Consider the following 15257-nt stretch of genomic DNA (forward strand, 5'->3'; position numbering starts at 1 on the left):
AGCTGCATGGGGTAATGGGTAATGGGTATGGGGTGGGGGTGGGAGCTGGCTCGTGAATTTGGTTCTAATGCCTTTGGCCCAGAGGATGCAAAACCATTCTGTACCTCTTCAAAATAATAGCCCTTGGTGTCTACTGGGCATGATCTGAACTGGAAATTGCAAAGGCACTGTATCTTTTAAGAAAAATCCCCTTCCTAGTACTTCCTTAAAAACAGCTACTTAATGCAACATTGCCAGCTTGTCTTGATAGTTGTGTTTTCACTATTCTGATATTAATGCAACACCTTCGGAGTGGCTTCCTGGTAAGTGTTCACTTGATGTTTCGTGTTTTTTTTTCCCCCCAAATCCTTTGTTACAATGGTGCATTCACCTTTTTCCCTTGAGCTGAATGATTATATCGTTTTGTTTTGTTGCTCATGGGGCCTGAACTCTGGGCCTGGGCGCTGTCCCTCAGCTCTTCAGCTCAAGGCTAGCGCTCTACCACTTGACCCACGTGAGCACTACTTGCAGCTTTTTCTGCTTATGTGGTGCTGAGGAATCGAACCCAGGGCCTCATGCATGCAAGCCAAGCCCTCTACCACTGAGCCACCTTCCCAGCCCCTGAATGATTATTTCTTTCTTATCACTTTGTTGTTGTTGGTCGTGGGGCTTGAACTCTGGGCCTGGGCGCTGTCCCTCAGCTCTTCAGCTCAAGGTGAGCGCTCTACCACTTGAGCTACAGCTCTATTTCTGGCTTTTAGTGGTATTTAATTGAAGATAAGAGACTTTAGGGTGGTTTATTGGAGATAGGAGTCTCACGGTCTCTCCTGCCTGGGCTGGTTTGAACCGTGATCCTCAGATCTCAGCCTCCTGAGTAGCTAGGATTACAGGCGTGAGCCACCAGCGCCCGACGATTATTTTTTTCTTAAGCTAACATTTTTCCTGCCTGTTCACTAACAAGAAATAGTAAGCCACTGAAATAATCAATAATTTCAAAGTTTGGTTATTTTTCCTTCCCTTTGGGTTTGCTATTTTTATGAGTTAGGATACTTGGAAATGTTTTAGACAAAAGGAGACATCAGGGTTTTTTCTTATTATTGCTACTGTTAAGTAGGTTTATTTACTTAAATGATGTTCAGCTGTCAAGAGTCAAGGCATAGTTAATTAAAAATCGAGTATAAGGGCTTTTCTTTTGTTGCTGTTACTGGGGCTTGAATACAGGGTCTCCTGTTCTTGCTTTGCTTTTTTTTTTTTTTTTTTTTACTTATTTTGTGTTCTTGCTTTGCTTTTTTTTTTTTTTTTTTTTTGGTGCCGGTCCTGGGGAGCTTGGTTCTCTGTCCCAGAGTGCTTCTGCTCAAGGTTCGTACTCTATAACTTGAACCACAGCTCTATTTCTGGCTTTTAGTGGTGTTTAATTGAAGATAAGAGACTTTATGGATTTTCTTGCCTGGCCTGCCTGGAAGTCACAATCCCTGCCTCCTGAGTAGCTAGGATTACAGGCGTGAGCTATTACACCTGGCATTGCCTTTGCTTTTTTTGCTCAAGTTGGTGCTTTACCTCTTGAACCACCTTCACTCCTGGCATTTTGATTGTTAGTAAGAGTCTCTTGGATTTGTCTGCCCAGGCTAATGTAACATTGTGATCCTTAACATATCTACCTCTTGAGTAGCTAGGCTTACAGGCATGAGCCAATGAAGCTGCTTTAAGAAACAAAAACTCACTATCGACAAGATTCATCAGTGACCATCATAGTGAAAACTGTGTTTTATAAACTTTGTTTTTCTTTTTGCTTTCAAATGACTCTGCAGAGATGATGTAGTCCATCATCTTGTTGGAGTGTTCAGCACTGAATGAGCATGCTCAGTGCTTGCAGGATAGATGCTAAGTACTTGTATTGACAGAGAGGCTGGATCTGTTCGTGGGAATGGTGAGCAGTGCTGGACCCCATCACCACTCCCCATGTCCTGAGGGTTTGCTGCTCTGTCATTTTATTTATTTATTTATTTATTTATTTTGGGTCCGGTCGTGGGGCCTGAACTCTGGGCCTGGGCGCTGTCCCTCAGCTCTTCAGCTCAAGGCTAGCACTCTACCACTTTTGCCACACCACTTCCGGCTTTTTTCTTTTTGCTTATGTGGTGCTGAGGAATCGAACCCAGGGCCTCGAGCATGCAAGGCAAGCGCCCTACCACTGAGCCACCTTCCCAGCCCTGCTCTGTCATTTTATAGAACATAGAGTTTAAATGCATTTTAGGCACTTAGAGTTCGAATCTTAGGATTTAAGGGAGAGCATAGAGTGGCTTCATAGGCTGTTTTACATGTAATGTAAAATCTGTGTGTGTGTGTGTGTGTGTGTGTGTCCATGTCTATGTCCTGGGGCTTGAACTCAGGGCCTGGGCCTGAGCTTTTTAGCTCAAGACTAGCACTCTACCACTTGAGCCGCAGCTCCACTTCTGGCTTTTTGGTAATTTAATTTGAGGTAAGAGTCTCCTAGAGTCTCCCCAGCGGAAACTTCAAATTGTGATCCTCAGCTCTGAGCCTTCTGAGTAGTAGGATGCCGGGTATGATCCACCAGTGCCAGGCTGTAAATTTGTTTTCTTTTGGGGGGGTTATGTGGTGAGGGGGGATAGCGTGTGTTTTGCCAGATTCTCAGAAGACAAGACTTTTTTTTAGGAGTTTGTAGTTGGGTGTAAGACCATAGCCCAGTGAAGTGGCGGAAGGCTGATGAGTGCTTAGAGGCCTTGGCTTCAGTTCCTAGTACTGCTTAAAATAACAGCGAAAGCTCACTATTGGTTTTTCTTTTTTTAACTTTGTTTTATTTTCAAGATGTTTGCTTTATTGATTTTTGCATTTTTGTGAGAAAGGAAAAAGTTTTCACTTAATGAATTCAAAGTAAGTCACTTTCCTGTTCCCTTGCCTTCCCCCACGTCCCCCCTCCCCCAGCCTTGCTGCATCCAGCTCTCTATACAGAACATTTTAGTTTTTTTCCTTGTTTGTTTATTATATCCATACTGGGACTTGAACTGAGAGTCTTGAGCTCTTGCTTGGATTTTTCACTGAAGGCTGGTGCTGTGCCACTTGAGCCATATCTCCACTTCTGGCTTTTTTGGGAGTTAATGGCGATAAGAGTCTCACTTTTTTCTTTTTGACAGTCCTGGGTCTTGACCCCGGGGCCTGGACTATGCATTTGTTCCCCCTTCCTCCCCTCTCTCTCTGTGGTCCCCCAACTACCCCTTTAAAAAAACCCAAAGCAAAAACAAACACCATCAGAATTTTTTTTTTTTTTTTTGCCAGTCCTGGGGCTTGAACTCAGGGTCGGGTCTGGGCACTGTCCCTGAGCTTCCTTTGCTCACGGCTAGCACTCTACCACTTGAGCCACAGCACCACTTCTGGCTAGTTCTGTGTATGTGATACTGAGGAATTGAACCCAGGACTTGCTAGGCAAGCACTCTACCACTAAGCCACATTCCTGGCCCCAGAAAAAAAAAATATATATATATATATATATATTTTGTTGGTCGTGGAGCTTGAACTCTGAGCATGGGCGCTGTCCCTGTGCTCTACAGTTCAAGGCAAGCGCTCTACTGCTTGAGCCACAGCACCACTTCCGGTTTTCTAGTGGTTTACTGGAGTCTCACGGACTGAGTAGCTAGGATTACTGGCGTGAGCCACCGGCGCCCGGCCCCAGAAGCAAGAACTAATTTGCTTTTCAGAATTAAGTTAAAGAGTGTATATGATTTTGTTGTATAATTTTGTAAGTGTTGAACTTTTTCAGAACTGTCAGTTTGTCTTTTTTCCTCCAGGGCTGGTGAGCAGACGCAGCCTCTGCTATACCACTGCCTTCATTCCCCACCGAAGATCACTCACTCAGTCAAGCATGGTAAGTTTACATTTTAAATCTTTCCTTCCGTTTGAAATATGCACAATATTTGGATCAAATTAGCGATCTGATAGGCTTTGCAAGGGAGTTAAATTTTAGGCTTTGGTGACATTATCTCAAGTAAGAAAATTTAACTTTTTGTTGTTGTGTTGTGGGTCATGGGGCTTGAATTCAGGGCCTAGGTGCTCTTTCACTCAAGGCTAGCACTCTACTACTCTGAGCCACAGTTCCACTTCTGTTTTTCTAGTGGTTAATTGGAGAGAAGAGTCTCATGGGGACTTTTCTGCCCAGGCTGACTTCAAACCACAGTCCTCAGATCTCAGCCTCCTGAGTAGCTTAGGATTACAGGTGTGAGCCATCAGCGCCCGACTTCGTTTTGCTCTCAAGTAATGGTCCATGAATTCTGTTCCATTAAAAACATCCTTTTGCAGGGCTGGGAATGTGGCTTAGTGGTAGAGTGTTTGCTTGCCTGGCATGCATGAAGTCCTGGGTTCAATCCTCAATACCACATACACAGAACTAGCCAGAAGTGGCTCTGTGGCTCAAGTGGTAGCATGCTAGCCTTGAGCAAAAGAAGCTCAGGGACAGTGCCTTCCTTTACCTGCTTTTTCTTTTTTAAAAATTATTTTATTGTAAAAATGCTGTACATGAGGAAGGTAATGAGTACGTTTCTTGTTAAACATTGTTACCCACTCCTCTGTTCTCACGCTATTCTTTCCCTCCCCACTCCTCCCCCTAAGTTGTAAAGTTCATTTCTGACATAGTGTCCTGTGGGTCTCGTTGTTGCAATGGGACATCCTTTTTCCTTCTTTCAGCATTTTGTTATTCCCCTTCCTTTCCCCAAATCAGATAAATGTATATACAAGGCGGAGGATACCAGAATCAATGACAGTGATTGCCAGGGATAAGCCAATGCAAAAAGAAAAATGACACAAAATAAGATGAAATAACTAGATACAGTACATTGACAACAAGGTCAACAACCAAAAAAAAAAAAACCCCAAACACCTGCTTTTTCTTTTCTGCTTTTGGTTGTGGGTCTTGAACTGTGGGCCTAGGCACTGTCCCTGCGTTCTTCAGCTCGAGGCCAGCACTCTACCACTTGAGTCACAGCACCACTTCCCATTCTCTGGTGGTTAATTGGAGATAAGAGTCTCATGGGGACTTTCCTGCCAGGGCTGGCTTTGAACTGTTATCCTCAGATCTCAGCCTCCTGAGTAGCTAGGATTACTGCTTTTTCTTTCCATGCCAGTCCTGGCCTGACCCTGTGCTCACCTTTTGTGCTCAAGGCTAGTGCTCTACCACTTGAGCCACAGCTCTACTTCTGGCTTTTGGTGGTTATTTGAAGAGCTAACAGTCTCATGGATTCCTGCTCAGGCTGGCTTCAAATCATGATCCTTAGATCTTAGCCTCCCAAGTAGCTAGAATTACAGGTGTGAGCCACCCATTTGTGGCTTCTCTGTTTCTTTTTGACTTTATTTTGTTGACTTACTTTTATTTATTTATTTTTGTTTTTGGGTCCGGTTGTGGGGCCTGAGCTCTGGGCCTGGGCGCTGTCCCTCAGCTCTTCAGCTCAAGGCTAGCGCTCTACCACTTGAGCCACAGCACCACTTCCGGCTTTTTTCTTTTTGCTTATGTGGTGCTGAGGAATCGAACCCAGGGCCTCAGGCATGCAAGGCAAGTGCTTTACCACTGAGCCACCTTCCCAGCCCTGTTGACTTACTTTTAAATCAGCCTCCCTTGCTCTAGGATTCCTTGAAAAGATTTTTTTTGTAACAATTCCAAATACTGAAATTCAGGATGAATAATTTTCTTGGAACATTATACTAGAAAGAAGTGGCTCATACCTCAGATCATCAATCTTGTCCTGAGGCCACATGTGGTGCTCTGTTTTATATTTTTCTTTTCGCTGGTAGTGTGATTTGAACTCAGGGCTTCATACTCTCTTGACTTACTTGCTCACAGGTACTACCACTTGAACCATATCCCTAGCCCTGCTTTTTGCTGGTTATTTTGGAGATAGAGTGTCAAGAATTTTTCGGCCTGTGCTGGCTGTGAAATATTATCCTCCAGATCTGTCTCCTGAGTAGCTAGGCTTACAGGCATGAGCTGCCAGTCTCAGCTATATATGGTGATATCCAAAATATTTTGATTGTATGTGTTTGGGCTATTCTTGGGACCTGAGCACTGGTTTTGAGCTTGTTTTGCTCAAGGCTAGCACTCTACCATTTGAGCCACAGTTTCACTCCTGGATTTTTGGTAGTTAATTGGAGATAAGAGTCTCCTAGACTTTCCTGCCTGGGCTGGCTTCAAACTGTGATCCTCAGATCTCAGCTTCCTGAGTTACTAGAATTACAGATGTAAGCCACTCACACCCAGCAAAGACATTTTTGATGATCATAACTATGGATAACCACTACTGGCATCTAGTGGATAGACATCAGGAATGTGGCTTGATACTACTGCATGCCCAGTACTATGGTTCCCCCAAAAAAGAAATACTTAGCCAACCCAAACTGTCAGTAGTGCCAAAGTTGAGAATACTTCCTTTAGATGAAGTCATAGTTCCAATCAAGAAAATTAAGTGTCATTGATCATGTTATAACTTCTGTGCTCTTGTCATGTTCCAACAGATTTGTCTTGAGCAAGACAACCTGGGTCAAGAATTTGAAGATGCTTTTGACATATTGAGGCAACACTCTACTGGGGATCCCCAGTACTCCTCTGGTAAAGATCGGTCAATTACAATCTTCTCCTGGTGCACCAACCAGGAGACTAGAAGCCAGGTGCTGGTGGTTCACACCTGTAATCCTAGCTACTCAGGAAGCTGAGATCTGAGATCTGAGGGTCTCGGTTCAAAACCAGTCGGGGCAGGAACATATAAGAGACTCTATCTCCAATTAACTACCAGAAAACCAGAAGTGAGTGGCTCTGTGGCTCAAGTGGTAGAACGCTGGCCTTGAGCTGAAAAGCTGAGGGACAGCGCCCAGGCCCAGAGTTCAAGCCCCTCAACTGACCAAAAAAAAAAAAAGTAAGAAAGAAAGAAGACTAGAATCTGACACCTAGTCTAGCTAGGATTCCAGGTATGAGCCACCGGTGCCCAGCCTATTGTGGAGAAAAGAAATTATGGTACCACAGGTTACAAGGAGCTAAAAGGGAATAAACTATGTATATGATTATTTATAATATTTGTATGACGGGATAAACAGCCTGAGACATAAACTGGTGCAAACACAGGACCAGGCATTTGAACAAAAGTTAAGTTTTTGCGAACCTTGGGGCACACACACAAACACAACAACACGATCGCTGACGCTCCCTTCTATATTCTTTAATTAGATCACAGAAATTACCAGCCTCTGTCTAACTACTATCCTCAAATCAGAGGACACTCCAACTGCTTCGGATTTCCTACGGTATCACCTACAGAACAGTCTGCCTACGACTGGAGAACAGACTGGAGAACAGTCATCGTGAGTATCTCCCAAGAGACCGCCCCTCAGGGACCGCTTCCTGTGTGAGCAGGCCAGCGCCTATAGGTGGAGACTCAAATTAGATGGTCCATATCAAGAAGGATGGCTTTGTGCATTCTCGGGGTTCTCACTTGGCTTTTTACTCTTCCTTGGCTTTATCTATAATCTTGTATTAGCTTGCTCTCTTCCATGAGCTAGCTGACTGTATTTATATTTTAGCAGCCCCTTACAGAGAAAAATGGCCCCTACAGAAATCTGTCCAATAATGTGTAATTTTATATCCTTTTCCAGAAGGATTTGTGTGTTTGTGTGTGAGAACCTCTTTGGCTCAAGCCTAGTGCTCTACCACTTGAGCCACAGCACCACTTGTGGCTTTTTTTTTCTTTCTGAGTAGCTTATTGGAGAGAAGAGTCTCATGGACTTTCCTATCCAGATTGGTTTCAAACCATGATCCTCAGATCTCAGCCTTGTGAGTAGCTAGGATGACATGAGTGAGCCCTGGTCTGATGCCTGGCTGTTTTCCAGAAGTTTTTTTTTTTTTTTTTGTCCAGTCGTGGGGCCTGAACTCTGGGCCTGGGCACTGTCCCTCAGCTCTTCAGCTCAAGGCTAGCACTCTACCACTTGAGCCATAGCGCCACTTCTGGCTTTTTTCTTTTTGCTTATGTGGTGCTGGGGAATGGAACCCAGGGCCTCATGCATGCAAGGCAAGCGCTCTACCACTGAGCCACCTTCCCAGCCCTTCCAGAAGTTTTGTTTTGTGTTTTATTTGGGGGGGGGGTCCAGTTGTGGGCCTGAACTCTGGGCCTGGGCGCTGTCCCTCAACTCTTCAGCTCAAGGCTAGCGCTCTACCACTTGAGCCACAGGGCCACTTCTGGCTTTTTTCTTTTTGCTTATGTGGTGCTGAGGAATCGAACCCAGGGCCTTGAGCATGCAAGGCAAGCGCTCTACCACTGAGCCACCTTCCCAGCCCCCCTTCCAGAAGTTTTAACATAACTATTTCCCTCAATTCCCTTCAATCATGCTATATCCAATGTTTATTCTCTGTTGCTATAGATTCTTCTCTTGGGCCTTTCTTTTCATAAGTCATTTCTTTGAAGAGGGGATTTTGGTTATGGGGTTGCAAGTAAACAATAGGATTCCCAGTATTTTTATTTACAAAGTGTTAGAAGCTGACTTTGACTTCAACTCCACCCTCTAGCTTCCCTAGGCAACTAATTGTACAGTGTCTTGGGGGGTTGTGGTTGGGTAACTTCTCCATGGGGAATGGTGAGAGGGCTCAAGTCCAGCCCCTTTCATCGAATTTAAACAATGGGGATGTACAGATCCTTCTTCTAGGTGAAGCTAGTAGCTTGGATTGCTTCTTCCTATCACCTCTCAGCTCTACCCTCCCTTGACTGCCAATTTCTCTCATCTCCTCTTACCCAAAGGGCAAAGGATGAAAGTCTACCTTCTGACACCTTTTGAGTTTCCTTTCTTATGGAAACATTGGGGAGGGGTGAACCACTCCCCCTCATGTAGAGAGAAGAGAGGATATGGAACTCCATAAAGCTAAAGTTCAAGCCAGGTGCCAGTGACTCTCAAGGCCTATAATCCTAGCTACTCAGGAGGCTGAGATCTAAGGATCTCAGTTCAAAGACATCTGAGAGATTCCTTTTTTTTTTTTTTATTTTATTTTTGTCCAGTCGTGGGGCCTGAACTCTGGGCCTGGGCGCTGTCCCTCAGCTCTTCACCTCAAGGTTAGCGTTCTACCACTTGAGTCATAGTGCCACTTCCAGCTTTTTTCTTTTTGCTTATGTGGTGCTGAGGAATCGAACCCAGGGCCTCAAGCATGCAAGGCAAGTGCTCTACCACTGAGCCACCTTCCCAGCCCCCTGAGAGATTCTTTATCTCCAATTAACCACCTAAAGAGCAGAAGTGGTGCTGTGACTCAAGTGGTAGAGCGCTTGCCTTGAGCTGAAAAGCTCAGGGACAGCACCCAGGCCCAGAGTTCAAGCCCAATGACTAACAGGAAAAAAAAAAAAAAAGCTAAAGTTCACCTTCTGTTCCTTGGTCCTCTCTTTTTTTTTTTTTTTTGTCGGTTGTGGGGCTTGAACTCTGGGCCTGGGCGCTGTCCCTCAGCTCTTCAGCTCAAGGCAAGTGCTCTACCACTTGAGCTACAGCGCCACTTCCCCTTGGTCCTCTCTTATATCAGTCTGAGTACAATCTGGTTGCAATTGAGGGAAGCAGCTTTTATAATTTGGAGATAGAGCTAGGAGCAGGTAGCTCTCTCTCGAGCTCTGAGGATCATGGTTCCAAACCATGGAACCACAGTGGGCAGAAAAGTCCACGAGATCTCTGATTAGCAAAAAACAAAAGAAAACAAAAACCAGAGGCAGTTGGGTCAGACCTGTAATCTAACTACTCAGGAGGAGGAGATAGATCTAAGGATCAGGATTTGAAGCTAGCCCAGGCAGGAAAGTCTATGAGACTCATATCTACAATTAAACACCAAAAGAAAAAAAAAGCTGGAAATGGAGCTGTGACTCAGTGGTAGAGTGCTAGTCTTGAACAAAAAGTTTCAGGGACAGTGCCCAGTCTCTGAGTTCAAGCCCAGGACTGGTATAAAAAAAGTCAGAAGTGGAGCTGTGGCTCAAGTGTTAGAGTTCCAAACTTTTTTTTTTGGCCATGGGGCTTGAACTTGGCCTGGGCGCTGTCCCTCAGCTCTTCAGCTCAAGGCCAGCACTCTACCACTTGAGCCATGGTGCCACTTCCAGTTTGCTAGTGGTTAATTGGACATAAGTGTCTCACGGACTTTCCTGCCCAGGCTGGCTTTGAACAGGAATCTTCAGATCTCAGCCTCCTGAGTAGCTAGGATTATAGGTGTGAACCACCGGCACCCAGCTGAGTTCCAGCCTTGAGCAAAAAAGCTGAGAGATGCCTGGAGTTCAAGGCCCAGCACTGAACCACACATAGAAAAAAAAATTGGGAGATAAATATTTAGCACACTGTTCTTAGCATTTGTCTTTAGCTGTCCATTGGGGGCCATAGGAAAGGCCTTCACTTAACATCCTGCTCTCTTATTTTCACAGAACAGTGCTGCTGACTTAAATTTTGAAGGGAATATTTATCCATCGCTGCAGAATATAACTGAAAGCCAGTTGGTACCACCTGCTGTTTTCCCGCAAAAAGGTGGAAAAGGTATGCTGATCTATCACGCCTCCTATCTGTAAAATAATCCGAGCTTATTCTTAGGCAAGGAGAAGCATAAAAGGAATTTTATATTGAGTTTGGAATGTTGTATTTGCAATTGTGTTCCCATGATCTAGTGTCAGCATTCAGGAAACTAGCAGGAAAATAGAATCGGATACCCTGTCTCAAAAACAAAAAGGAAGAAGTATTATAATTGTGATAATTTGGTCCAAGACATTTGTCTTGGGTGATATTTTCTTTTACTCATGGAGAAATTGTGAAGCTACAAAGTGTCATTTCTATTCATTTTTTAGTTGTGGGGCTTGAACTCTGGGGCCTCGGCACTGTCCCTGAGCTCTTCAGCTCAAGGAGAGCTTTTTACCAATTGAGCCACAGCATCACTTTTGGTTTTCTGAGTGGTTCATTGGAGTTAAGAGTCTTAGGAAGCTTCCTGCCCAGGCTGTCTTTGAACCATGATCCTCAGAACTCAGTCTCCTGAGTAGCTAGGATTATAGGTGTGAGTCACCAGTGCCTGACTTCAAAGTATCATTTAAATCAAATAGATCTGTAGTTAAAAAATAATGTAAGCCATATGTTCCTGTAATCCCATTGTTAGGAGAAAGACAGAATCCCAGCTGAGACAGGAAGATCATGAGTTGGAAACCGACCCCTGTCTCAAAAAGTAGGTACTTTAGTTGTAAGATTGTGATTAGTTGAACAATCCTATTCTAATTGTGGAGCCATTGGGATAAAATTGTACTTCACAAACATATCATACATTTGAAATCAAGATTTTTACAACATTAAGATGAGGCGGGCTTCCCTTCTCTGATAGGCAAAGTGGTAAAGCCAGAAAGTATCTCTGATGGCTAAGGTGAACTGTCATGAACTGTCAGACAGTGTAAGTTGGTACGAAGTTTTGTAAAGCAATTTGGCCACCCATACCTATCACAATTTAAAATAGCCATTGGCTGGGATACCAGTCAGTGGCAAGTGCTTATCTAGCATGCTCAGGGCTATGGAACAAACCAACTTATTTGTGCCATTTGTGTATATGTCTGCCTCTGTGTGTGTGTGTGTGTGTACATGTCTGAGTGCGTGCCAGTCAGTGCTGCGGCTTGGACTTCGAGAAGGCCTTGACTGTCTTCTCCCTTAAAGGCTAGCGCTCTACCACTTGAGCCACTCCTGCTTTTTTCTTTTGGTTGTTGAGATCGTGGGGCTTGAACTCAGGGCATGGGCTCTGTCCTTGAGTGTTTTTGCTCAAGGCTAGCATTCTGTCACTTGAGCCACAGCACTACTAGCATCTTTTTTTGGTGCATTAATTGGATAGAAGAGCCTTGTGGACTTTCCTGCCTGGGCTGGCTTAAAGCCGCGATCCTCGGATCTCAGCCTCCTGAATAGCTTGGATGATATGTGTGAGCCACTGGCAATCAGATAAGAGTATACTTCTTTTTTGGCAATATCACCCTTGTCTTGGTCTCTCCCAGGTTTCCCCTCCCATCCCTAACCACAAGTTGTATAGTTCATTTCAACATAGTGTCTAGTGAGTACCACTGCTGTATTCACTTTTTATTAATTTTGACCATTTACCTGATTCTGCCTATTCATTGATGGTGATTGATTTCAATGGTGGCGATCGGAACAGAAGGCTTTGTACGTGCTAGGCAAATGTTTCTCTGTGGAGCTCTGTCCTAGCCTTCTGTTACAGCAAATACAAATTGAAACTTTAGGAAAAAGTTGCTTTCATTAGTTACCCAGAAGGGGATTTCATTGTTGTTAATGTTTTCCACACATGTCAAGACATTTGTTTAAAACTTGAAAGCAAAGTTAAAAGGCTCATTCTGAGAGGCAGAAGAGGGTTGGTTAGCACTGTGGGTTTAATTCATGATTTTATTTTTTGGTAAGTCCCTTTTATTTCTCAATGTATAATCTCAAGATAACATTAGTGATTCATCTGTAGAAATCTTTAAGGTTTTAGGATGAATGGCGATGAACAGAGACCATTATGTCCCAGAAATAGTTTAAAGCAGCTAGGGAATCAACTTCTGTTTTTTCAAGAGGAAAAAGGACTTTGGCTATGTAGATTTTTAGCTCCTGATGGATCTGAGGAAACGTAGTATTTATGCGTAATCCAGAAGTCACAAAATAGTCTTGTTATCTCTGGTTAATTGCAGGTATCTCTCTTGGATTTATTGATCTACAATTCTCAGATCTCAGCCTCCTGAGTAGCGAGGATTTTTATTTTTCAAGACATCTTGTAGCTCCAGTGTTGACAGCTTTATCGTTATTTCCCCAAATAGTTCCTTCTGTTTGCAACACATTTTCCAAATTACAAAGTACCTTCATAGTCCTTCCCTCATTTGTTTTGTTTGTTTGTTTGGGGTCTGGTCATGGGGCCTGAACTCTGGGCCTGGGCGCTGTCCCTCAGCTCTTCAGCTCAAGGCTAGCGCTCTACCACTTGAGCCACAGTGCCATTTCTGGCTTTTTTCTTTTTGCTTATGTGGTACTGAGGAATGGAACCCAGGGCCTCATGCATGCAAGGCAAGCGCTCTACCCCTGAGCCACCTTCCCAGCCCAGTCCTTCCCTCATTTGAATACAGCTTCTTCCAAGGACTTGCAAACTGTTTCCCACACATCTTTTCAAAGCCACCAAACTTTGTACTGTGTTTTGCACAGTTCTGTTCCATGTATGCTGTGGAATTAGGAGGTCGTGATTTAACTGTGATGGAAAGCCCTATGACAAACGAACCCCAAATAGTAGACTCCAAACTTCCCTTTCACAGCAAATGACAGTTCAGAACCACTGACAATTTCCAACACAAACATAGAGCTGGTTGAAACTTGATACTTTGATCTTAAATAAGTTCTATAAAACAAAAGTGCCTTCTTAAGTCGGAAATCCAGTCTTCAATGTGCCAAGGAAGCTCTCTGGGTGTGGCACAGTGGGTTTGATTTCTTTTTCTGTGCTTTAGGCAGGAAGAAGCTGAGACTATTTGAATACCTTCACGAATCCTTGTGCAATCCCGAGATGTCATCTTGTATTCAGTGGGTTGATAAAAATAAAGGCGTCTTTCAGTTTATCTCCAAAAATAAAGAAACACTTGCTGAGCTTTGGGGGAAAAGGAAAGGCAACAGGAAGACCATGACTTACCAGAAAATGGCCAGAGCCTTGAGGAATTATGCACGGACGGGAGAAATCATCAAAATCCGGAGAAAGCTCACCTACCAATTCAATGATGCCATCCTCCAGAGGCTTTCTGCTCCTCCTGTCTTGGGGAAGGAAATCTTCTGCTCACAGTACGTCCAGCCGGACCAAAGATATCTCAGTTTAAGTAGCTGGGATGCCAATTACAACTATGCATATGCCAATTACCAGGAGCTAAAGTACCCAGTATGCTAATTACACTCTGCCATTTACTGGTCTCCCATCGCCAGAAAATGCTACAAACGTCAGGATTGTTTACTTGAAGCAAGCACTTCCCACCTTCATAGTCATAGGTTCCGCATCAAGAATTCAGCCAACTGTGCATCAAAGTATTAAAAAAAGATAAATTTTCTAAATGATACAATAGTGCAATAATAGCATTTATGTTGCACTGGTGTTACATTTGTTCCTAGTTCATGCAAATCCTAGGCCAATTTTATACGAGGAAGTTGAGCATCTGTGGATTTAAGGATCAAAGGGGCTCATGGAACCAATCTCATATATTGAGGGATAATTGTAGTAGAGGAAACAAAGTCCAATTATCTTAATTATTGCTATCTTTTATCAGTTAGCATATAGTCTATACTAGCATGGGGGAAGTTTTGCCAATATTCTATTGTTTTGAATGTTCAACCCTTGTTTGGGAGTATAGAGGAAATTACTTTTTTTGCTTCCATGCAAGCATTTTCTTTTCTTCCAGATTATGTCAAAGTACATTATTTGATTTATAAATTGATTTAAACATTTCATTCCATATATTCAGGTGAAAAGAATCACTGTAGCATATACCCAGAAGACTCTTATTTCCAATTAACTAGAAAAAAGCTGGAAGTAGAGGCTTGGTTCAAATGGTAGAGCACCAGTCTGAGCAAAAAAGTGAGGAAAAAAAGAAAAGGAAAGGAAGAAAAGAAAGATTTGCCAATATACAGGGTTCATATAAAATGTATTCATAGCTTTAAAAACTTCAGAGCATTGTTTATCTTTTGACTGCTTGCCAGTTTAATAGTACAAGGTTTGATTTTTTTCTGTTTTTTTGGGTCAGGTCGTGGGGCTTGAACTCTGGGCCTGGGCGCTGTCCCTCAGCTCTTCAGCTCAAGGCTAGCGCTCTACCACTTGAGCCTTAGTGCCACTTCCAGCTATTTTCTTTTTGCTTATGTGGTGCTGAGGAATCGGCCTCAGGCATGCAAGGCAACTACTCTACCACTGAGCCACCTTCCCAGGCCCTAGTACAGGGTTTTGATCTCCATTTATTTCCCTGGTCACAGATGGCTGAGCATTTCTTTATTAATTGGCTATTTGTCTTGGGAAATTCAAACATTTTTTGCTCTTTTTTAAAAAACTGGAATATTTGTTCTCAAGAGTTTGGACTTCTTGATTATTTTCCTTCCGGGGCTTGAACTCATGGCCTGGGAGCTGGCCTTGAGCTCTTTTGTTCAAGGCTAGTACTCACTCTACCACTTCAAACCACAGTTCTACTTCAGGTTTTCTGGTCATCAATTGGAGATAAGAATCTCAGGGACCGTCCTGCCTGGGCTGGCTTTGAACCACAATCCTC

The 15257-nt window shown here is 43.6% G+C and overlaps 1 protein-coding gene across 1 annotated transcript; it reads left to right on the forward strand.

The window, feature by feature from the left end:
• Nucleotides 1-256: 256 nt before the first annotated feature.
• On the forward strand, nt 257-14765 carry Spic (Spi-C transcription factor (Spi-1/PU.1 related)). The gene is made up of 6 exons (XM_013019965.1): nt 257-302; nt 3780-3856; nt 6490-6583; nt 7196-7329; nt 10398-10506; nt 13470-14765. Exons 2-6 carry the CDS (start codon nt 3854-3856, stop codon nt 13895-13897), a joined length of 768 nt encoding a protein of 255 aa, XP_012875419.1. The 5' UTR covers nt 257-302; nt 3780-3853; the 3' UTR covers nt 13898-14765.
• Nucleotides 14766-15257: the final 492 nt, after the last annotated feature.

The sequence above is a fragment of the Dipodomys ordii genome, unplaced genomic scaffold (assembly GCF_000151885.1).
Source record: "Dipodomys ordii isolate 6190 unplaced genomic scaffold, Dord_2.0 Scaffold3, whole genome shotgun sequence".
Lineage (NCBI taxonomy): Eukaryota > Metazoa > Chordata > Mammalia > Rodentia > Heteromyidae > Dipodomys > Dipodomys ordii.

Coding starts and splice junctions, on each gene's coding strand:
- Spic (XM_013019965.1), top strand. Junction 6,584..7,195: donor GGATCCCCAGTACTCCTCTG/GTAAAGATCGGT, acceptor TTCTTTAATTAG/ATCACAGAAATTACCAGCCT. Junction 7,330..10,397: donor CAGACTGGAGAACAGTCATC/GTGAGTATCTCC, acceptor TTATTTTCACAG/AACAGTGCTGCTGACTTAAA.